We start from the raw sequence: 25,432 nt of genomic DNA on the forward strand, positions 1-25,432 counted from the left end.
GTATGTATGTATGTATGTATGTATGTATGTATGTATGTATGTATGTATGTATGTATGTATGTATGTATGTATGTATGTATGTATGTATGTATGTATGTATGTATGTATGTATGTATGTATGTATGTATGTATGTATGTATGTATGTATGTATGTATGTATGTATGTATGTATGTATGTATGTATGTATGTATGTATGTATGTATGTATGTATGTATGTATGTATGTATGCATGCATGCATGCATGCATGCATGCATGCATGCATGCATGCATGCATGCATGCATGCATGCATGCATGCATGCATGCATGCATGCATACATACATACATACATACATACATACATACATACATACATACATACATACATACATACATACATACATACATACATACATACATACATACATACATACATACATACATACATACATACATACATACATACATACATACATACATACATACATACATACATACATACATACATACATACATACATACATACATACATACATACATACATACATACATACATACATACATACATACATACATACATACATACATACATACATACATACATACATACATACATACATACATACATACATACATACATACATACATACATACATACATACATACATACATACATACATACATACATACATACATACATACATACATACATACATACATACATACATACATACATACATACATACATACATACATACATACATACATACATACATACATACATACATACATACATACATACATACATACATACATACATACATACATACATACATACATACATACATACATACATACATACATACATACATACATACATACATACATACATACATACATACATACATACATACATACATACATACATACATACATACATACATACATACATACATACATACATACATACATACATACATACATACATACATACATACATACATACATACATACATACATACATACATACATACATACATACATACATACATACATACATACATACATACATACATACATACATACATACATACATACATACATACATACATACATACATACATACATACATACATACATACATACATACATACATACATACATACATACATACATACATACATACATACATACATACATACATACATACATACATACATACATACATACATACATACATACATACATACATACATACATACATACATACATACATACATACATACATACATACATACATACATACATACATACATACATACATACATACATACATACATACATACATACATACATACATACATACATACATACATACATACATACATACATACATACATACATACATACATACATACATACATACATACATACATACATACATACATACATACATACATACATACATACATACATACATACATACATACATACATACATACATACATACATACATACATACATACATACATACATACATACATACATACATACATACATACATACATACATACATACATACATACATACATACATACATACATACATACATACATACATACATACATACATACATACATACATACATACATACATACATACATACATACATACATACATACATACATACATACATACATACATACATACATACATACATACATACATACATACATACATACATACATACATACATACATACATACATACATACATACATACATACATATATATATATATATACACATGAAATATTTGTATCCAAATCATAAAAAAAATACTATTTTTTTTGTTAGTCAGATTTGAGGTATTGCAACTTTTTTGGTTGATAATAGACATAAAATTGACTTAAAAAATGTGACAGATGGGCCGGGTCAGCACAAGATAGGATACATATAAAAAAAAGTGCATCCGTTAATAGTTCATATGAAACATAAACAGAAAAAGGACTAAAGTATTAACATACTCATCACTCATCATTAAAGTAAAAAAGTACAAAGTCAAGTAAAAAGGAATGTGTTAAGAAATATTCAAATGTCATCAATTTAGTTTGTCATTTTGCCGCTTCATTTTGCTCTCTGTTGCGACCAAAAAATGCCAAAACACAATCTTATGCTTCTATTATCGACCAGGGGTGTCAAACCTTGGTTCGCGGCCCTCATTCGGGACAACTAGATATCATGTAGGCTGCACTAGTTCATTTTTTGCTCAAAAAGTTACCATATTTTCTCGCATATAGGCCGCATTTGTAGCTAAAAAAAATGATGACTGAATCGAGGGTACGGCTTATATGCGCATAAATTGGTCTTGACATGCCCGAAAATGAAAAGTGGCAGAAAAAAATGGGAGGCATTGTTTAATAAAATTTATTTTGATGTCTTTGAATGAATTACTAGGAAAATTGGAAAATTCAACGATTTTAAGGCAATTCTAGGGGTGTGGCTTATCCGCGGAGGCGTCTAATATGTGAGAAAATACTTAAAATAACAGGGAGTTAAGAATAAAAGCTAGATGTTAGCGAACCAGCTAGCTAGCTGCTAGAAAAAACTTGGCTTCAAGGAAAATTGTCAAATTCAACGATTTAAGGGTGTGGCTTATACGCGGAAGCGGCTAATGTGCGAAAAAATATGCTAAATAACAGGGAGTAATGAATAAAAGCTAGTGGTTAGCTAACCTCCTAGCTAGCTAGCTACCTGCTGGAAGATACGAGGGAAATTGTAAAATTCAAAGATTTTAAGGCAATTTTAAGGGTGTGGCTTATATGCGGAGGTGACTTTTATGCTAGAAAATACAGTAAATAACAGCAAGTAAAGAACAAAAATGATAGATGTTAGCTAACCTGCTAGCTAGAAAAAACTTGGCTTCTGATTGAACTTGCATTTGTGCTGATGGAAGCCAGCGGCGGCTAATACCCGCAGGAAAGCTCTTGTTTATTTCCTCCCCCCTCGTGTAAATCCCTACCTCCAGAACACGAGTCCAACAATAAACCTCCATGTTCTCGCTACTAGCATGTGCGCACCCGCCTGCTACATCAGGGGTGTCAAACTCATTGCAAAATTACACCCACTTTTTTCCTTTGTATTAGTCACTAATACTAATAATTAGTGCAAAGAATGAGTAAATTATCAAAATATTTATTAAAATAATTGTCCTTTTACGTTATGAACAATATATTATGAACAAGAGAATAACATAAGAACATAAATAAATGTCAATTCATGTTGTCTGCACGTACTTAAACACTGCGCCCCTAGCGGATAATACAAGAACTACAAATTTTAAAGAAAATTCATATTTTTTTTATACAATGCAGCTTTCTTCCCCGGGCCGTACCGAACCATCAGACGGGCCGGACCCGGCCCGCGGGCCGTATGTTTGACACCCCTGCGCTACATGCTCCTGTTTAGCCCCATATGATAAAAAAAAATCATAACACGTATGTATTTAATGTATTTAGCCAAGTTCGGACCACTAGTTTTTTCAGCTATAGCATATTGTGAAGGCCCTTCGTTTTTTCTGGGTTGGGGGGCCAGTTGTAGTCTGTTTCGACTGTTCATACCTACAGTAATACCATGACATGAGTGTCTCAATATTGGAGAAATTTGAGATATGAGGAAAATTTCAAGCCAATTTTTGCTTTGAGATACGACGAAAATTCCAGGTCAATTTTTGCTTTGAGATACGATGAAAATTCGGGGTCAACTTTTGCTTTGAGATACGAGGAAAATTCTGGGCCAATTTGTGCTTTGAGATACGAGTAAAATTCTGGGTCAATTTTTGCTCTGAGATACGAGGAAAATTCTGGGCCAATTTTTGCTCTGAGATACGATGAAAATTTGGGGTCAATTTTTGCTTTGAGATTCGAGGAAAATTCCAGGCCAAATTTTGCTTTGAGATACGGGGAAAATTCTGGGCCAATATTTGCTTTGAGATACGAGTAAAATTCCGGGTCAATTTTTGCTTTGAGATACGAGGAAAACGGTATTAAAGTGAAGAATTGTTTTGTTTACATTATTACCCTAATGGTTTGTTAGATGTAGTAAAATATTATTTTTAACTCTTGTGAGGGTAACCGGATCTGAAAATGAAGGAAATTGTGTCTTACATTGCAAAAAAAAGTGAAACTTTTCCGATTAATCCATTTAATAGTCGAATAAATTAATGAAATTTATCATTAATTTATCAAATTTTATCCAAAAAAAAATACAAAAAATAGTATGGATACTGAAATTAATATAATATATTATAAGATAAACAGGTTATCGGCACCCCCCACAACTCTTGTGAGGGTAACCGGATCAGAAAATGAAAGAAATTGTGACATTCATTGCTAAAAAAGTGAAACTTTTCCGATTAATCGATTTAATAGTCAAATAAATAAATTAAATGTATCATTAATTTATCCAATTTTATCCAAAAAAATACAGAAAAATAGTGCAAATACTGAAATTAATATTATATATTATAAGATAATCAGGTTATCGAATTAATTAATCAAATTTATCATTAATTTATCCAATTTTATCCAAAAAACTACAAAAATGGATACCGGAATTGATAATCAGGTTATGATGTCACATTGTCAAGGCTAAGCAATTTTTTAAAGGGTAGGATGCGGAGCTTAGCCAGCTATAGTTCAGTTAGTTGTGGTTGGCAATGTTGTTGTTTTTTTTAGGAGGGGGAGGGGGACTCGCTTTTTTAGCCTCCCGCATAAAAAGGCCTGTGTTGTCATCCAATCTGCTTTCATTGGGAAAAGCGCTTAGAACAGGAAAAACATGAGTGCTGATTCTTCAGCTTATTCAGTCATTCTCCCGCTGAAAAGCTGCGCGCAGCAGGGCGAGCTTGTCTTTTTGAACCTCCCTTTCACACCCGTATTTGTTCTGGTCTTTTTTTTGACTATTCAGGGGCCACGAGGCATCTTCTATTTGTCTTTCTTTGGACCTGATTTGTGGCGCTAATGTTGAAGCTAATTGCTACGCTAGTGAGATTTTTAGGCTACTAGTGTTAGTTATTTGGATTTTATTTTATTTTTTTCTTAGTGGACTTCCTATATGTGACTCCATTTTTGTAACTAGGTTTACAATGTCTTCTGTGTCTGTCTTGCTACTGCAACCAATGAAATTTTCTCAAATATTGGATGAAATAATATAATATAACATAACAACATAACATTTAACATAACATATAACATAACATATAACATAACATATAACATAACATATAACAACATATAACATAACATATAACATAACACATAACATAACAACATAACATAACAACATAACATAAAATATAATATAATATATAATATAATATAATATAATATAATATAATATAATATAATATAATATAATATAATATAATATAATATAATATAATATAATATAATATAATATAATATAATATAATATAATATAATATAATATAATATAATATAATATAATATAATATAATATAATATAATATAATATAATATAATATAATATAATATAATATAATATAATATAATATAATATAATATAATATAATATAATATAATATAATATAATATAATATAATATGTAATATAATATAGGTAAAATAATATAAATATGAACCACGTTGCATTTTTACATATTTTTATCGCTTAATAAGGGGAATTACAATCACTAATAAGGGTAGCAATTGCCCAAGGTTGCCAGATATGAAGACACCTTAAACCAGAACCTGTATTTTCTAAGCACCCGATATTTAGCCTAGAGATTTGCTGTTTTTGTAGGCGCTTTTGGGTCGGATTTTGCGCTTTTGTTGGCCTTTGCTATCCACCGCTGGCTGGCTTTTCCTCCACCTTCTCGGCACTTGGCCCCTCCCCCTTTTTTTCCAGCTCTGCTGTGTTTGGGCTTTCTTCCCGTGGTCGTCGTCCTGCCAGTAACTGCCTCAAGCGTTTGGCTTCCTGTCAAAGCAGGGGCCTTTTGTGGCTGTGTCGCAAATCTGCCAGGAAAAACAGAAACCATCTGTTCCGTCCTTAGCCGGACGGACGGACCAGGGTGTAAACGCGGGAGTTTAGCCTTCCTCGCCTTCAGTAACGCAACCCCCCACCCCTCCCAACCAGTAATTAGCCTGTGGATGAATGGAAAGGAATGTCCAAAACATCACCATAATTCCACATTTTGTACATTGTAAATGTTTTATTAACAATATTTACTTTGAGTCATTCCATTGCCCCCCAAAAAAGTGGAGTAATACCTTGGGATAGGAGCTTAATGTGTTATGGAACTGAGCTCTTATGTCAATTTACTCGTATCTCAAATCAGTTTTTCCATATAAAATATGTAAATACAAATTAATATGTTCCCCCCTCTGAAAATAAACACCTAAAAATAGGATAAACTAATACCTTGAGATACGAGCTTAATGTGTTCTGCGACCAAGCTCATATGCCAATTCACTCTTATGTCAAATACATTTTTGCTACATAAAATAACAATATAGAAATGTATCCATTCCCACCTTCAGAAAAAAACTAAAAATAGAGTAATACCTTGAGATACGAGTTCATTGCATAACGCGACCTAGCTCGTGTCTATTCACTCGTATCTCAAATCAATATTCCCCACATAAAATGACTAAATACAAATTAATCCATTCCCACCCTCAGGAAAAAAAAATAAAAAAAATAGAGTAATACCTTGAGATATGAGCTCAATGTGTAACGCGACTGAGCTCGTATGTCAATTCACCCGTATCTGAAATAAATGTTTCTCATATCAAATCACTAAATACAAATTAATCCCTTCCCACCCTCAGAAAAAAAATACCTAAAAATGAGTAATACCTTGAGATATGAGCTCAATGCGTAACAGGTCCCAGCTCATATGTCAATTCACTTGTATTTCAAATCAAGTTTTCCCAAATAAAATAACTAAATAGAAATGTATCCATTCTGACCCGCTGAAAAAAAAAATTGTCTGCTCGTATCTCAAATTTCTCTTATCTCAGGGCAAAAGTGTTCAAAATGTTCCGCATATGTCAAATTTCTCCAATGTTGGGACACTCATATCTCAAATAAATTTTCCCATATGAAATAACTAAATAGACATGTATCCGTTCTGACCCGCTGAAAAAAAATGCTCGTATCTCAAAATTGTCTCTTATCTCAAGGCAAAAATGTGTTCAGAATTGTCCTCATGTCAATTTTTTTGTATGTTGGGACACTTGTATGTCAAGGTATTACTGTTATTGAATTATTTTTTCTTGTTTCCTACGTTTCAGAGCCTCCTTAGAGTAAAGACGTCGAATATTTTTTATGATGTTATCTTAGTATTTCTGTTTATTTGTAAAGAAACATTTAAAGTATGGATAAATGGAAAGGGAAGCAAAATGGCGTGTTAGGAGGCTAAACCCTTTCCATGTCGGATAATCCAGGCGGCAGAATGCTGGTGCAGATGGAAGCTTTCTAAAAAAGCTTCATAATGCCGAGCTTATGTTGTCGCCAATTCCTGTTCTGCCGAGTGGCGGCGGCACACTATGTACTGGGCCGTTCCGCTTTAGTGGGCAGCCATTGAGGTGGGGGAGAGGCTTGAGGGGGCGGGATCTTGGGGGTGGGCGGAGTCTTTCTATGTCACGGCAAGCCAAAGACACTCTACACTTTACCATGGTGTTATTTTTTTTAGGAATATATATGTTATATTGGATAGCCGAGTTGTTAGTGCGTTGGTTTGGTGGTTCTGGGTTCGAACCCGAGTCGGTTCTCACTGTGTGGAGTTTGAATGTTCTCTGTGGGTTTTCTCTGGGTGCTACAGTTTCCTCAAACTTCTTAAAGTTGCTCTTTTTATCCACGAAACTCGCACAGATTTGAATCTATTAAAAATACCTGATAAAAAAATAACTTTAAAGGTTTGCCTCTGCATAGTGGAAACTCATGACATAAGGAAATTTCATTTAAATGTCTTTAAAAATTCGTTATTACTCGGTCAAAGCAGTTTTCAGTCAAATGTTTTGATCATAACATCAGAATAGCAATCTCTTTGTAGCAGGGGGTGCTGGAGCCTAGCCAAGGCAAATTAGGGACACCCTAAATTGTTAGCCAGCCAATCACAGGGCACAAGAAGACAAAAAAAACAATCACCCTTAATAGCCAAGTGCAATTTAGTGTTCAACCAGCTAGCTTAGCCTAGCATGCATGTTTTTGAATTATGGAAGAACATAATGAGGAAAATAACCAATTACTCTTAGCTAGCTAGCAATCTCTGAGTAGTGGGGGGGTGCTGGAGCCTATCCAATGGACAATTTAGTGTTCAACCAGCTAGCCTAGCATGCATGTTTTTGAATTACGGAAGAACATGATGAGGAAAACAACCAATCACTTTTAGCTAGTTAGCAATCTCTGAGTAGCCGGGGTGCTGGAGCCTCTCCCAGGCAATTTAGGGAACCCTGAATTAGTGGTTAGCCAATCACAGGGCACAAGAAGACAAACAACCAATCACCTGTCGCTAAGGGCAAATTAGCGTGTTCAACCAGCTAGCCTAGCATGTTTTTGAATTATGGTAGGACACAATTTAGAGTTTAATTAGCCTAGCATGCATGTTTTGGGGATGTAGGAGGAAACCAGAGTACCCAAAGAAAACCCACACAAGCCCGGAGGCAAAACTAACCTGGGAATCGAACCCTGATCCCAGAACTGTGAGGCGCTAACCACTTAGCTTTGTCCAATAGCGGTTTAACAAATGGATAATAGTGAATGGGTGCCTTAAAGATTATGGGTGACTTGAGTATTTTACCCACATTGCACCTTGGTGAATTTGTCATAATGGCAGAAGTGGGCGGGGCTAGCATCCGCTTAGCGGCGGTACATATCTACAGGCTGTGTTAATGTTTCATTTGGGTATTGATTTCCTGACACGCTTTTGTGCGGGCTGCATTTACCCGCAAAATTGCCCCGGCCAATGTTTGATTAAAGTTGAATTGACTCTTGCGGTGAAAGGGCGCCATTTTGGTTCCTCATTAGCAGCGGCGTAGCATAGCCTGCTGCGTGTTCTTTTGTTCCCGCTGGAAAGGCTGCCACCCGCGCTCTGATCCTAATAAACCCGCATTCAGCCGGCCTTCTGGATTAATCCTCGGACAGCCGAGGGCGCAGTGCAAACATAACCCGACAGACCGACTATAAATCCCGGTGTGGACTTATGTCTCACTTTAAAAAGATTGCCCTTTTTTATATAGAGGATTTTTTGAATTATAAGTGTTTAAAATATGATGCCACCTTAGTTTGCTAAATTTTTCATCTTATAGCTACTGTAAGATTTTGTGTGGGTGTGTGGTGTGTGTGGGTGTAGTGTGTGTGTAGTGTGTGTGTAGTGTGTGTGTAGTGTGTGTGTTTATGTAGTGTCCATGTGTGTGTAGTGTCTGTGTGTAGTGTGTGTGTGTATGTAGTGTATGTGTGTGTAGTGTGTTTTGTGTATAGTGTGTGTAACAGTGTGTGTATGTAGTGTGTTTTGTGTATAGTGTGTGTGTAACAGTGTGTGTAACAGTGTGTGTATAGTGTGTGTGTAACAGTGTATGTATGTAGTGTGTTTTGTGTATAGTGTGTGTGTAACAGTGTGTGTATGTAATGTGTGTGTAGTATGTTTTTGTGTGTTGTGTATGGTGTGTGTAGTGTGTTTTTGAGTGTTGTCTAGTGTGTTTTTGTGTGTTGTGTATAGTGTGTCTAGTGTGTTTTTGTGTGTTGTGTATAGTGTGTCTAGTGTGTTTTTGTGTGTTGTGTATAGTGTGTGTTGTGTGTTTTTGTGGGTTGTGTATAGTATGTGCGTGTCAGTGTGTCGTGTGTGTCATTGTGTAGTGTCTGTGTAGTATGTATATAGTGTCTGTGTGTAGTGTGTTTTTGTGTGTAGTGTGTTTGTGAGTGTAATTTCTGTGTGTGTGTCAGTGTGTAGTGTCTGTGTAGTATGTATATAGTGTGTGTGTAGTGTGTTTTTGTGTGTAGTGTGTTTGTGAGTGTAGTGTGTGTGTGTCAGTGTGTAGTGTGTGTCAGTGTGTAGTGTTTGTCAGTGTGTAGTGTGTGTCAGTGTGTAGTGTGTGTCAGTGTGTAGTGTGTGTCAGGGTGTAGTGTGTGTCAGTGTGTAGTGTGTGTCAGTGTGTAGTGTGTGTCAGTGTGTAGTGTGTGTCAGTGTGTAGTGTGTGTCAGTGTGTAGTGTGTGTCAGTGTGTAGTGTGTGTCAGTGTGTAGTGTGTGTCAGTGTGTAGTGTGTGTCAGTGTGTAGTGTGTGTCAGTGTGTAGTGTGTGTCAGTGTGTAGTGTCTGTGTAGTATGTATATAGTGTCTGTGTAGTGTGTTTGTGAGTGTGGTGTCTGTGTGTGTCAGTGTGTAGTGTGTGTCAGTGTGTAGTGTGTGACAGTGTAGTGTCTTTGTAGTGTGTCTGTCTGTAGTGTCTGTGTGTAGTGCGTGTAGTATGTGTGTCTGTGTGTGTGTGAAAATGACTCTTCCAACATACAAAAACTAAAAATATCGTGTTCCAAGCCGCCTCAGGGGGTGCTGGAGCCTATCCCAGCTAACTATGGGCACCATCCGGGGTACACACCCCGAATCAGTGTCCAGCCAATCACAGGGCACAAGGAGACAAACAACCAATTAAACAACCAATCACTCACAGCTAGAAACAATTTAGAGTACAGTTAGCCTAGCATGCATGTTTTTGGGATGTGGGTGGAAACCAGAGTACCCAGAAAAAAACGACCAAATTCCGGTTGTTTATTAGTCATTTGTTAACAGTGTTGTGATTTTATTTCAGGGCGAGCTGATTACCTTCTACTACTATTGGAAGAAAACCCCCGAAGCGGCCAGTTGTCGAGCGCATCGCCGACATCGCCGCCAACCCGTGTTTCGTCGTATCAAGACCCGGACGGCGTCCACTCCTGTCAACACTCCTTCCCGTCCACCCTCCAGTGAATTCCGTACGTATCTCACAGTCGTCACGCAAGGTTTAAAAAAAAAAAACAAAGGTTTGATGCCGGCTGTCCTTTGTCGTCACGCAGTGGACCTCAGCTCGGCTAGCGAAGATGATTTTGACAGCGAAGACAGCGAACAAGAGCTGAAGGGCTACGCTTGCCGACATTGCTTCACCACCAGTAAGATGCCGCCATTTTGACTTGGGTGATAATGGGTCATGTAGCGTATTTTCTGGCATATAAGCCGTATTTGTAACTCAAAATTGTGAGGACTGAATTAAGGGTATGGTTTATATGTGAACAAATTAGACTTGACATGCTTGAAAATGCATGGTGACAAATACGAAATGTTATAATGCAAAACAATGGTTACATTTTCCGAAAAAAAATGTATGGCAATTTTAAGGGTGGAGCTTAAAATTGCCTTGGAAGGCTGTCAATATGCAAAAAAACTAATTTTCACTGTTTTTCATTTCTTGTGTTTGTGCGAGGGGGTTCATAATTTATTTTTTACAGAAAACCCCCCAAAAATGGGAATTTTGCTGAAATATTTTATGCAATTTAACCCTGTTTTTCAGTTTTTTATTTCTTGTGTTTTTGCAGTTTTTACATTTTTTTACGGAACACTGAAAAACCTTGGAATTCTTCAGAAATATTTTTTGGGCAGTTTAACCTAGTTTTTTGCAGTTTTTCATTTCTTGCGTTTTTGCATTTTTTGCGTAATATCGCAAAATACGTGGAAATACGTCAGAAACATTTTTTTTTACAGTATAACCCCGTTTTTCACGGTTGTCCATGTCTCATGTTTTTTTGCAATTTATAATGCAAAAAAACCACAAAAATCCAAAAAATGAAAAACCGCAAAAAACATTATGCTATGAAAAAAATATTTCTGCAGTATTCACCCATTTTTGCCGGTTTTTAATTTGTCACATTTTCGTATTTTTTTGCATTTTTGTTGAACACCGCAAAAAAATTAATTCAGCAAAAATATTAATTCTGCAAAAATATTAATTCTGCAAAAATATTAATTCTGCAAAGATATTAAGCAAAAATATTAATTCTGCAAAAATATTTTTTGCAATATAACCCAATTTTTCACGGTCGTTCGTTTCTTACGAAACAAAATGCAAAAAAGCACAACAGATAAAAAACTGCAAAAAAACAAAGTTATGCTGTAAAAAAAAAAAAATATTTTTCTTAGCTGTTTTTGCATTTTTAACCCGTAATCCTGCAAAAAAACATGAAAATATGCCAGAAATATTTTTTCCCATTATAACCCATTTTTTAAACAAAAATATTACAAATATCCGTCGCCCCTCGACTCATTTAACCACTCTAATTAACAACATCACCACCAACTTAAACTTCCCAGCTCTCATTACCCTCATAATTCCCCCAAAACAAATCACAGCTGTAACGCTAATCCACGTAACCCCCCCAACCTTATTTTTCCAACTCACTGACTGGTCTTTTCTTCTGGTTTGTCATTATTTCAGCCTCCAAGGACTGGCACCACGGGGGCCGAGAGAACATTTTACTTTGCACCGACTGCCGAATCCACTTCAAGAAGTACGGCGAGCTCCCCCCCATCGAAAAACCCGTGGACCCTCCGCCATTTATGTTCAAACCCGTCAAAGAGGAAGAGGATGGACTTAGCGGGAAGCATAGCATGAGGACTAGACGCAACCGAGGCTCGGTACGCTACATTTTTTCTACCACAAAATTAGCTTTAATTCCACCTATCGCTCATTTTTTCAACCCCAATCTGCACTACATCCTCCCATCCACTAGATGTCAACGCTACGTAGCGGTCGCAAGAAGCAAACGGCTAGCCCAGATGGCCGAGCCTCGCCAATCAACGAGGATCTTCGCTCCAGTGGGCGCACTTCGCCTAGCGCCGCTAGTACGGATAGCACGGATAGCTTGAAAAAGCCCAGCAAAGTAAAAAATTGAGTCAATATATCCGCCATTTTTTATTCCGATGTTTTTAATCAAATGTTGTTTCTCTGTGGCTTCCACAGAAAATCAAAGAGGAGGCTCCGTCACCCCTGAAGAGTGTCAAACGGCAACGAGAGAAGGGAGCTTCGGACACGGAGGAACCGGATAGGGCCAGCGCCAAAAAGACCAAAACACAAGTCAGTGTCCATATTTATTCACTCTATGTATTTACTCGCATATAAATAAACAATTTTAAAGGGGCGGCTTATATGCGAGCATATTTTGAAAACCCAGATTTATTTTATTTTATTTTTTTACCCAATTTCGAAAGAATTCCGGCCCCATTTCAGTTCCGGACATCCCATAACGATCAAAACCATGAATATGGGGGTGAAAATTGTGAATCATGGGGGCGGCTTATACGAGAAAAAATTGTCAAATTCTACAATTTTAATGCAATTTTAAGGGGGCGGCTTATATGCGAGAAATTGTAAATTCTACAATTCTAATGCAATTTTAAGAGGGCGTGGCTTATATGCGAGCATATTTTAAAAAGCCAAATTTCCCCCCAAAAATGTTTTTACCCAATTTCCGATAAATCCCAGTCCAATTCCCGTCATTCCAACAACGACTCCTATGACTCCTCCCCCTCCAAACACACTCCTCAACCCTCCTTCCAGCTCTTATCTTAACTCCCAATTGTCATTGCTCCTCCCCCAGGAACTCACCCGACCGGACTCGCCATCCGAAGGCGAAGGCGAGAGCTCGGACGGCCGCAGCGTCAACGAGGAACTAATCAGCGACCCCAAGGACATCGACCAGGACAACCGCAGCTCTTCCCCCAGCATCCCCAGTCCCCGTGACAACGAGAGTGACTCAGACTCTTCTGCCCAGCAACAGCTTCTCCTCCAAAACCAACACCCCGCTGTCATCCAATGCCAAGCCGGCCCCTCATCGGCCCCTCCCTCCGCCCCACCACCACCTCCCCCTCCCCCTATCTCCGCCCCTTCGCCTCCCCAACCGACTCCTCCCACATCAACCCTACCCCAACCACTTCCCCAAACCCCCACAGCTCTCATCCAATCAGGAAGCTCCCTCCACCCTCAAAGGCTCCCCTCCCCACACTCACCTATGGCTCAAGCCCCGCCTTCCATCCCCCCCGCCCCACTCCCCTCCCTACCCAACCCGCATCACGGACCCGTTCCTCCCATGCCCCACCCACTTCAATCCGTCCCCCCACATATGCCACACCCCCTCGTCATGCCCAACCAGGGCTTCCCCGGGACTCAAGTCCCGCCTCTACCGCAAGCCAGACCACACAGCCCCGCCTCCTCACAGTCTTCTCACGGCGTGGGCCCGCCTCCCCGAGAGCAGCCCCTCCCCCCGGCGCCCATGTCCATGCCCCACATCAAGCCTCCCCCGACCACGCCCATCTCCCAGATCCCCACGCCGCCATCGCACAAGCACCCGCCGCACGTTTCGGCTCCGCCCTTCCCGCAGATGCCTTCCAACTTGCCGCCTCCCCCCGCCCTCAAGCCCCTCAGCTCCCTCTCCACGCACCACCCCCCTTCGGCGCACCCGCCCCCCCTTCAACTCATGCCTCAGGGGCAACAACTCCAGCCGCCGCCGGCACAACCGCCAATCCTCACCCAATCCCAAAGCCTGCCGCCATCTTCCAACCACCAGCCTTCCACGCCACTTCCGGCGCCCACCTCGGCGCCGCACCCTGGCGGTCCGCCGCAACTGCCCTTCGCCCACCCTTTCGGCGCCGTTCTACCTCCGACAGGACCCTCGACGTCCTCGTCGAGCTCAATGCCGGGCTTGCAACCCGCCTCGGCGTCCGTCCCGCCCTCCTCCATCTCCATGCCGCTCCCGGCGTCCGTGGCCTGCGGACTGGGCGCCACACTTCCGCCCGTGCACATTAAGGAGGAGCCTCTGGATGAGACCGAGGAACCGGAGAGCCCGCCTCCCCCGCCGAGGAGTCCCTCCCCCGAGCCCACTGTCGTCAACACGCCCAGCCATGCCAGCCAGACCGCGAGGTATGTACCCTGAATTCCAGTATTTTCTCGCATATAGGCCGTATTTTCTCACATAAAGGCTGTATTTTCTCGCATGTAGGCCATATTTTCTCGCATATAGGCCGTATTTTCTCACATTTGGCCGTATGTTCTCGTAAATAGGCTGCATATAGGCCATTTTTTCTCGCATCTAAGTCATATTTTCTCACATATAGGCCGTATTTTCTCACATATAGGCTATTTTCTCGCATATAGGCTGTATTTTCTCGCATATAGGCTATTTTCTCGCATGTAGGCTGTATTTTCTCGCATGTAGGCCGTATTTTCTCGCATATAGGCCATTTTTTCTTGCATATAAGCCATATTTTCTCAAATATAGGCCGTATTTTCTCGCATATAGGCTATTTTCTCGCATTTAGGCTATTTTCTCGCATTTAGGCTATTTTCTCGCATTTAGGCTATGTTCTCCTATATAGGCCGTATTTCTCGCATATAGGCCGTATTTTCTCACATATAAGCCGTATTTTCTCGCATATAGCCCGTAGTTTCTCGCATATAGGCCATATTTTCTCGCATGTAAGCCATATTTTCTCGCATATTGGCCTTATTTTCTCGCATTTAGGCTATTTTCTCGCATTTAAGACATTTTCTTGCATATAAGCCATATTTTCTCGCATACAGGCCATATTTTCTTGCATATAGGCTATTTTCTCACATATGGCTGTATTTTCTCGCATCTAGCCCGTATTTTCTCCCATCTAGCCTGTATTTTCTCGCACATAGGCCGTATTTTCTCGCACATAGGCCGTATTTTCTCGCATTTAGGCCGTATTTTCTCGCATATAAGCCGTATTTGCGTCACCCTGAATTAATTGTCTTGAGAAGGAAAAAAAAACATTATTTGGACAACGTCGGCGGGCCGGATGTGGGCCACGGGCCGCAGTTTGCCCATATCTAGGTTAAGGCCATTTTATAGGTGCAGCTTATGCATGAAATACGGTAACCCCCTAACTGCTATTTGGAAATAATTAATAACCTTGATTTTTCTTTGTCTACTACAGATTCTACAAGCATCTGGACCGCGGCTACAACTCCTGCGCCAGAACCGATTTCTACTTCACTCCATTAGCCTCGTCCAAACTCGCCAAAAAACGAGAAGAAGCCGTGGAGAAAGCTAAGCGGGAAGCCGAACAAAAAATCCGGGAAGAAAAGGAACGAGAACGGGAACGCGAAAGGGAACGCGAACGAGAACGGGAACGCGAAAAGGAGGCGGAGCGAGCAGCCGTGAGTTTCTCCACCTTTACACACAATAGAAAAACAAAAAATAATCATGATATATATATATATATATATATATATATATATATATATATATATATATATATATATATATATATATATATATATATATATATATATATATATATATATATATATATATATATATATATATATATATATATATATATATATATATGTATGTATGTATGTATGTATGTATGTATGTATGTATGTATGTATGTATGTATGTATGTATATATATTTACATATATTAGATATATTTATTTATTTTGTTATATTGTGATAAATGTGCGTGTATGTATATATAAAACATGTATTTATATTTATTTTTATAATTATTTTTTATTTATATTTATATATTTTCATATATATTTATATATATAGAGATATTTATATATATTTATATATAGAGAGATATTTTTATATATATTTATATATATATATATATATTTATATATGTATTTATATATAGATATTTATAGATTTTTTATATATATTTATATATATATATATTTATATATGTATTTATATATAGATTTTTATAGATAGATATATGTGTGTGTGTGTGTGTGTGTATTTATATATATATATATATATATATATATATATATATATATGTATGTATGTATGTATGTTTGTATATATATATATATATATATATATATATATATATATATATATATATATATATATATATATATATATATATATATATATATATATATATATATATATATATATATATACATACATACATACATACATACATACATACATACATACATACATACATACATACATACATACATACATACATACATACATACATACATACATACATACATACATACATACATACATACATACATACATACATACATACATACATACATACATACATACATACATACATACATACATACATACATACATACATACATACATACATACATACATACATACATACATACATACATACATACATACATACATACATACATACATACATACATACATACATACATACATACATACATACATACATACATACATACATACATACATACATACATACATACATACATACATACATACATACATACATACATACATACATACATACATACATACATACATACATACATACATACATACATACATACATACATACATACATACATACATATATATATATATATATATTTATATTTATATTTAGCGGTGACTTTCTCCACATTTACCCCTTACCTTTTTACCCCTAATATTTTCCACAAAATCAACTCTCCATGCCCCTCCCTCCACAGAAAGCCTCCGCTTCAGCCCACGAGAACCGAATGGGCGAACCCCCCATGGCCGGCCCCGCCCACATGCGTCCACCCTTCGACGGCCCGCCCACTACCATCGCGGCAGTACCCCCCTACATCGGCCCGGACACTCCAGCCTTACGGACCCTCAGCGAATACGCCCGTCCCCACGTTATGTCCCCCACCAATCGCAACCACCCCTTCTTCGTATCCCTCAACCCAGCCGACCCGCTATTAGCCTATCACATGCCGGGCCTCTACAACGCCGACCCCGCCATGCGTGAGCGCGAACTCCGCGAGAGGGAAATGCGTGAGAGGGAAATCCGAGAGAGGGAGTTACGAGAGAGGATGAAACCCGGTTTTGAGGTTAAACCCCCCGAGATGGACGGACTCCACCCCTCCGCTAACCCTATGGAGCACTTTGCCCGACATGGGGCCATTGCCTTGCCCCCTATGGCAGGGCCACACCCCTTTGCGTCATTCCACCCGGGTTTGAACCCCCTGGAACGTGAGCGGTTGGCGCTGGCCGGACCCCAGTTGAGGCCGGACATGAGTTACCCGGAGAGGTTGGCGGCGGAGAGGCTTCACGCCGAGAGGATGGCGACGGTGGCGAATGACCCCATCGCCAGGCTTCAGATGTTCAACGTGACGCCGCATCACCACCAGCACTCGCATATCCACTCACACCTGCACCTGCATCAGCAAGACCCACTTCACCAAGGTAAAAAAAAAACTACATAAACTACTACATTTAGCACAAAAACAATGGGGAGATTTAGTGCCGGTATTAACTAAAATGCACTGCAACCATTGCAGGGTTTTTACAAAAAGCTGGGTGATATGACAAAAAATATTATCACAATAAAATATATATACCGTATTTTCACGACTATAAGGCGCACTTAAAAGTCTTACATTTTCTCCAAAATAGACAGTGCGCCTTATAATACAGTGCGCCTTATATATGGAAAAGCCTGAAAACCAAAAACGAATAACCACCACTGTCGGATATTAAAAAAACGCAACCGCCTGAAGTGAAACAATACTGTTAAATATGCAGATGCCATCTTAGAGTTACAACATCTTCCATCATATAGCTCCTCCACCACTGCAAGATTTTATACCAAAAAATCCAAAACATCAACAATGGCTGGCTCTAGAGGTGACTGTAAAGTAGTGAGTGCTTCATACCTGCAAGTCAATAGCAATTACCGTATTTTCACAACTATAAAGCGCACTTAAAAGTCTTAAATTTTCTCCAAAATAGACAGTGTGCCTTATAATACAGTGCGCCTTATATGGATAAAATGTCATTATAGTCGTGAAAATACGGTATATACAAAAATCTATTTATCAAAAAAGATCTATATACATATATTTTTTATTCTGATATTTTTTATGTGTACATATATATATACATAAAAATTATTATCACAATAAAAAAAATTATATTTATTTTTTATACGTATATCTATTTTTTCATAATGATGATAATTTTGTGTATATATTAGCACAATAACTATCTCATTCCTTCCAAATTTGAAACTAATAACTTTTTTTTTCTCGCATATACGCCATATTTGTAACAAAACAATTGACTGAATCGAGGGTACGGCTTATATGCACACAAATTAGACTTGACATGCACGAAACTGCAAGGTGACTAAGACCTAACGCTATAACGCAAGGCAATGTGGCTGATACAGTCATTTATTTCAAAATAAAAACCGATAAAACACTTAGTAAAATTTATTTTGACGTCTATGAATGAAATTCAAGAAAAAAATGCGTATTTTGATCGTGTTATCGTCCTTTTGCGTCCTCCGTGTTAGCCACTATTGCTAACATGCTAAAAACATATTGCCACATCATCCTCTTCTTCTCCAGAGCGTTGGTTGTAACTAGAGTTCGTCTGGCAACAGCGCCCCCATTATCTGTGGTGGGTGAGAAGTGTAATTACAGTTGAAAATTTTCGAAAGTTTTTAATATTGTCCTTGACAAAAATTATTTCTTGATAATTATCGCTATTATCGCCCAGCTCTAATCATAATTATAATAAAACGGGGAATATAAATATTTTAATCTCACTATCAGACATTGTGTGATGATGCAATTATTTTGTTTACTTGATAAAATTACTTAGATTTTATTGAACTCAATATTTTCAAAATTATTATGAATTATTATTATTTTTAAGGCACTTATATTTGGAAAAAAATTGAAATTCCCAAAAGTTGTATTATTTTATCATTTTTAAATAGTTTAAAAATGCTGTAAATATCTTCTGATTTGGCTTTTAAATGCTTTTTAAGAATGCTAATGGTTAAAGAAGAATGTTAGCTATCTTGTAATGTTTTGATGTTGATGTGACATAAACCTGTACCCTTGAACATAAAAAGTCTGACACCCAGCAGGTGGTGGTGAATGTCTTGTATGTCCTCCAGGTTCGGGGGGCCATCCCCTGGCCGTAGACCCCTTGGCGGCCGGACCGCACCTGGCTCGCTTCCCTTACCCGCCGGGCGCCATCCCCAACCCGCTACTTGGACAACCGCCGCACGAACACGAAATGCTACGCCATCCAGTCTTCGGTAAGTGGTCAGAAAAAGTTGGTGGGGGGTGGGGAATATTATCAATATCAATATTTAAAAATATATTTTTTATAAAATCATAAAAAAAATTAACTAAATGTATTTCATCGTATTTATTTTAATGTTTTTTTATTATTTCTTTTATTTTTTTATTATTTGTTTATCTATGTTTTATTGTTTATTTTATTTATTGTTTAGGTTATTTTTCTAAATTACAGTTTTATAAATCATAGTTTATTTTTATAAATTATAGTTTATTTTTGTAAATTATAGTTTATGTTTATAAATTATAGTTTATTTTTATAAACTATAGTTTATTTTTATAAATTACAGTTTATTTATATAAATTATAGTTTATTTTTATAAATTATAGTTTATTTTTCTAAATTATAGTTTATTTTTCTAAATTATAGTTTATTTTCATAAATTAAAGTTTATTTTCATAAAGTAAAGTTCATTTTTATAAATAATAGTTTATTTTTCTAAATTATAGTTTATTTTTCTAAATTTTATTTTATTATTATATTTTTTTAATTTAAATTGTTTTTTAGAAATTGGAAAAAAATGTAATGTTTACTTTTATCAGAGATATCCATTGGTCACTACATTAAACCATTACATTATTCATCCATTCATTTTCTGAACCACTTGTCCTCAAGGGTGCTGGAGCCTATCCCAGCTAACTACAGGCACCAGATGTAGGACTGAATTGTACGCTAAATTAGCCTAGCATGCATGTAAACAGTGAGAACCCACCTGGGATCAAACCCTCGACCCCAAAACTGTGAGGCCGACATGCTAACCACTCCCTCCCAGTACATTATTTTTTTTATTTTTTATAAAGATCAATACAATTCATAAAAACTAAATTAATGAAATTAGATTCTATTCTAGTGGGAGTTTCCAAAAGCATTTTTCGTAGTTTTTATAGATCTAAAACTGTTTATTTTAGCTTTTTTTTAACATATTTTTAACTTTCACAAATCTCTTTTAAACAATGTTCCATATTAAAGAGATAAAATAGAACATATTTTATATATTTTTAGATTTTACAAAATAATTTTTGAACTAAAAACTGAAAAAAATAAATTATTTTTTTCTTCTATTTTTTTTTCAGTTTTTAATTCAAAAATTATTAATTACAATTATTGATTTTTAAGGGCAAAAATCAGGAAATGTAATATACATCAATGCACTTCATTTTAATTTGATCCAAAAACAGAAAGTCACTTTCCCGGGCCACTTAAAATGATGCGGCGGGGCCAGATTTGGCCCCCGGACCGCCACTTTGACACCTGTGCATTAGCGATAGCCGTGTCACGCTAACCTTTTTTTCCCAGGTGCTCCTTACCCACGGGACCTACCCGGAGGTCTGCCGCCGCCCATGTCTGCCGCCCACCAGCTGCAGGCCATGCACGCCCAGTCGGCCGAACTTCAGAGGCTGGCCATGGAGCAACAGTGGTTGCACGGACACCATCACATGCACGGGGGTCCTCTTCCAGGACAGGAAGACTACTACAGGTCAGGAGGTCAACGGGGCGGGGCCTAAATACTGTTTTTATTGTTGTCTTACCATTTATTGTCGGGATTTTTAAATGAATTGAAGGCTTTTGTTGTCATTATGCAAGTATAATGAGATTTAAAGATTGACAATGAAGTGGATAAATAACAATAAACAAAAACAGATATATGACAAATATATATTAAATAAAATATCAAAAGGAAACAAACTAAGATAAATAATCAATAAATATTAATAACAAATAAATAATCTATAAATATTAACAACAAATAAATAATCAATAAATATTAATAACAAATAAATAATCAATAAATATTACTAACAAATAAATACATAATGAATTATACTATAATAAATAATCAATAAATACTATTTCAAAATAATCAATAAATAATAATAATCAATGAAAAATAAATAATTAATCAATAATATTAAAAATAAATAATCAATATATATAATAAATAATAAATTATCAGTAGATAATTCCAAAAATAATATTCGATAAATAATGAAGGATAATAAATACTCAATACATAATAATGACAAATAAATGACTAATAAATAATAATAAAAAATAATCTATTAACAATAATTAAAAATATATCATCAATAAATAATAATCATAAAAATTATCAATAAATAATAATGAAAATATATTAATAATTGATAATAATAAAGAAATTATAATTAAATAACTAGTCAATAAGACTAATGCCATAATATCTCAATGTAAAACTTCCCTTTTTTTTATTATTTGAATAATAATAACAAATAATCAATAAATAAGTAATGAATAACTAAGTGGTCAACATAATAAGTAGTCAACAACATAAATAAGTAGTGAAGTGCAAAAATAACAATAACAACATACAAACAGACTAATAATCAACAAATAAGACGTAATATTTAGTCAAAAATATGAATAAGTATGCCGTAATATTTAGTCAAAAATATGAATAAGTATGCAAGTGCAAAATAAAAAACAAATAATCATTAAGTAATAAATAATATGTAGTCAACAATATGAATAAATAAGTAGGGAACTACACAAGTAACAACAACAAACAAACCGACAGATAAATCATCAACAAATACGTCTTAAATACATTTCCCATAATGCAATATTAACCGCATAATATTTTCCCGTCCTATTTTCCTCTTTCTTAGGTTTTGTTGAATAGATGTCAAGGAAGCCCTCACTTTTGATTTTTTTTATATATATATCTACATTTTTTTTGGGTATAGCCATCACAACAACAACAAAACAAAAAACATGGGGCGGAGCATAACACTTTTTTTTATTTTTTTCAATTTGCAGCCGACTGAAAAAAGAAAGCGACAAGCAGCTGTAACGGGCCGAAGGAGAACGGCAGGAAGTCGTCAAGAATTACAAAACTCCGAGGGGATCCATTTTTTAATTTCCAAAAAAAAACAAAAACGTTTTTATCCATTTTTTTTCTTTCCCTTGGGTATATAACCAGCTAAAAAAAACACACATAAATGACCCGCATGACGAGCTTTCCCGCCATTTTTTTTGTAGGTCCTACAAGAAGACACTGTGGTTACCCTGACCCAAAATGGCGGCCGTTTCCGTAAAAAAAAAAGTGCTATTTTAAACTTTATTTTAATACATCGTCGATGCTTTTTTTACAGATTTTTTTTAAAAACGCCATTTTAAGAAAAGCTGCCGCATGGAATTTTTCTTTTGAATTTGTAAATAGTATATATAAACATATAATTATTATAATAATTATTATTATTCCTAGGTGTGGACAGTTGTTTCAAACTCCGATGCATTAACCCTTGTTTCAGAGGGGAGCACCACCACATTTTTCTTCTTCTTCTCCTCATATTTGAGTTGTGAGATTTAGCCCCGGGTAACCCACGTGATGACACCCGAATAAAACCCACTCATCAGCTCACCCGCTTTTTTTCTCTCGACTGGCCGACTTGAAACATTCGACGATTCACTCGAAACATGTTTGCACTGACATTGCTTTTTTTTTTAATTCTCCCGTTGTTGTCGTTATTTAAACCAAAAACAGTAAGTCATATCAAATGGCATTCTTTTAAAACATTTTAAATTTGTATTATTTTTTTCTGTTATTTTTTGGTTAAAAAAAATGTGGGTCAACTTTTGGTTAAAAAATGTGGGTCAACTTTTGGTTAAAAAATTGGGTCAATTTATGGTTAAAAAATTGGGTCAATTTTTGGTTTAAAAAAAATTGGGTCCATTTTTGGTTAAAAAAATTGGGTCCATTTTTGGTTAAAAAATTGGGTCAATTTTTGGTTTAAAAAAAATTGGGTCCATTTTTGGTTAAAAAAATTGGGTCCATTTTTGGTTAAAAAAATTGGGTCCATTTTTGGTTAAAAAAAATTGGGTCCATTTTTGGTTTACAAAAAATTGGGTCCATTTTTGGTTAAAAAAAATTGGGTCCATTTTTGGTTAAAAAAAATTGGGTCCATTTTTGGTTAAAAAAAATTGGGTAAATTTTTGGTTTAAAAAAATTGGATCAATTTTTTGGTTAAAAAAAATTGGATCAATTATTTGGTTAAAAAATTGGGTCAATTTTGGGTAAAAAAAAATTGGGTCAATGTTTTGGTTAAAAAATTGGGTCAATTTTTGGTTTAAAAAATTGTCAATTTTTGGTGAAAAAACATTTTTTGTCAATTTTTGGTTCAAATTTTTTTTTTGTCAATTTTGTCATTTTTTTTGGGGCAATTTGGATCATGCCAGAAGTTTACTTTAAAAACCCTTACCCACGCAATGGCCTCCTCTCCCTTGACTTTTCCAACTCACCATTAACTTTTCATGGGTTTTTGGACAAAAAAACTGTGGCTTATTATATTCATATTTTGAATTATTTTTTTTTGCCAAATGAAGAAACTGTACTCGCATTTAAAAAGGCCGTGTCATACTTACTCGGAGCACTATTTTTTTCCTTGTCGTCGTCTCCTCCCTCCCCTGTGTACCTGACCCCGCCCCCTTATCCCTTGCCTCGCCCCTTTTTGTGTCTCCAAAGCTTTGGTGTTGAGTGTTGTCAATGGTTTAGCTTCTGGTTTCAAAGCGGCAGCAGCAGAATGTCCGTTCTGACTGCCCAGATTTCTATATATACTGGTATCTTGAAGCTTATTGTATATATGAGTAGTCGCCATGGGATGACACAATGTAAACAAAAAAGTAGAAAGAATAAGACAAATTGTGAGTCCTGTGTTCTCTCCATTTGAGTATTTTGTAATTTTTTTGAAAAATTTGTGGAAATAAAATCAACGACTAAGTTACACCACAACGAGACCCGGCTTGATTTAGTTTCATCAAATGTGGGTTATTTGGCATGTGTCATTTTCAGAACCGCTGAATTGGTGGACATCCAATTGCAGAGGACAAGAAGACAAACCGACCAATCATACTTAGGGGCAATTTAGAGTGTAAAATCAGTCTTCAGTGTATGTTTAGGGGAATGTTGGAGGAAACTGGAGTACCCGGATAAAACCCACATAGTCCAACATGCAAACTCCATACAGGTTCAACGACCCGGACTCGAACCCAGGACCCCATAGCTGTAAAGCTGACTCGCTAACCACTCAATCTACTCTTCAAATTTAATGTCATGTCATTTTCTGAACTGCTTTATCCTCACTAGAGTTGCCAGGGGGTGCTGGAGCCTATCCCAACTGACTTCAGGAAAGAGGGGGGGGGGGGTGATTTTTCTTTAAAAAAATCCCTTTAAAGTAACACTTGTATTCCCCGTTATGAAAAAAATATGGAGGTAAACATTGTGAATCAGGGGGCGGCTTA

General features: G+C 36.5%; 1 protein-coding gene across 7 annotated transcripts in view; it reads left to right on the forward strand.

Annotated features, from left to right (window-relative positions):
- Positions 1–23,822, forward strand: part of rerea (arginine-glutamic acid dipeptide (RE) repeats a) — a 171,536-nt gene extending 147,714 nt beyond the window's left edge. For 5 of the 7 annotated variants that reach the window (XM_077720473.1, XM_077720483.1, XM_077720493.1 and 2 more), the window contains 11 exons: positions 10,802–10,964; positions 11,046–11,138; positions 12,458–12,657; positions 12,753–12,902; positions 12,983–13,096; positions 13,620–14,938; positions 15,979–16,201; positions 17,524–18,244; positions 19,938–20,111; positions 21,452–21,632; positions 22,952–23,822. In XM_077720473.1, the coding sequence (XP_077576599.1) occupies positions 10,802–10,964; positions 11,046–11,138; positions 12,458–12,657; positions 12,753–12,902; positions 12,983–13,096; positions 13,620–14,938; positions 15,979–16,201; positions 17,524–18,244; positions 19,938–20,111; positions 21,452–21,632; positions 22,952–22,985 (3,372 nt within the window). In that variant the 3' untranslated portion in view covers positions 22,986–23,822. The remainder of the gene's footprint in view (positions 1–10,801; positions 10,965–11,045; positions 11,139–12,457; positions 12,658–12,752; positions 12,903–12,982; positions 13,097–13,619; positions 14,939–15,978; positions 16,202–17,523; positions 18,245–19,937; positions 20,112–21,451; positions 21,633–22,951) is intronic. The other 2 variants (XM_077720501.1, XM_077720519.1) reach the window with 1 other exon arrangement.
- Positions 23,823–25,432: the final 1,610 nt, after the last annotated feature.

Source organism: Stigmatopora nigra, chromosome 1, assembly GCF_051989575.1.
Source record: "Stigmatopora nigra isolate UIUO_SnigA chromosome 1, RoL_Snig_1.1, whole genome shotgun sequence".
NCBI classification, from domain to species: domain Eukaryota; kingdom Metazoa; phylum Chordata; class Actinopteri; order Syngnathiformes; family Syngnathidae; genus Stigmatopora; species Stigmatopora nigra.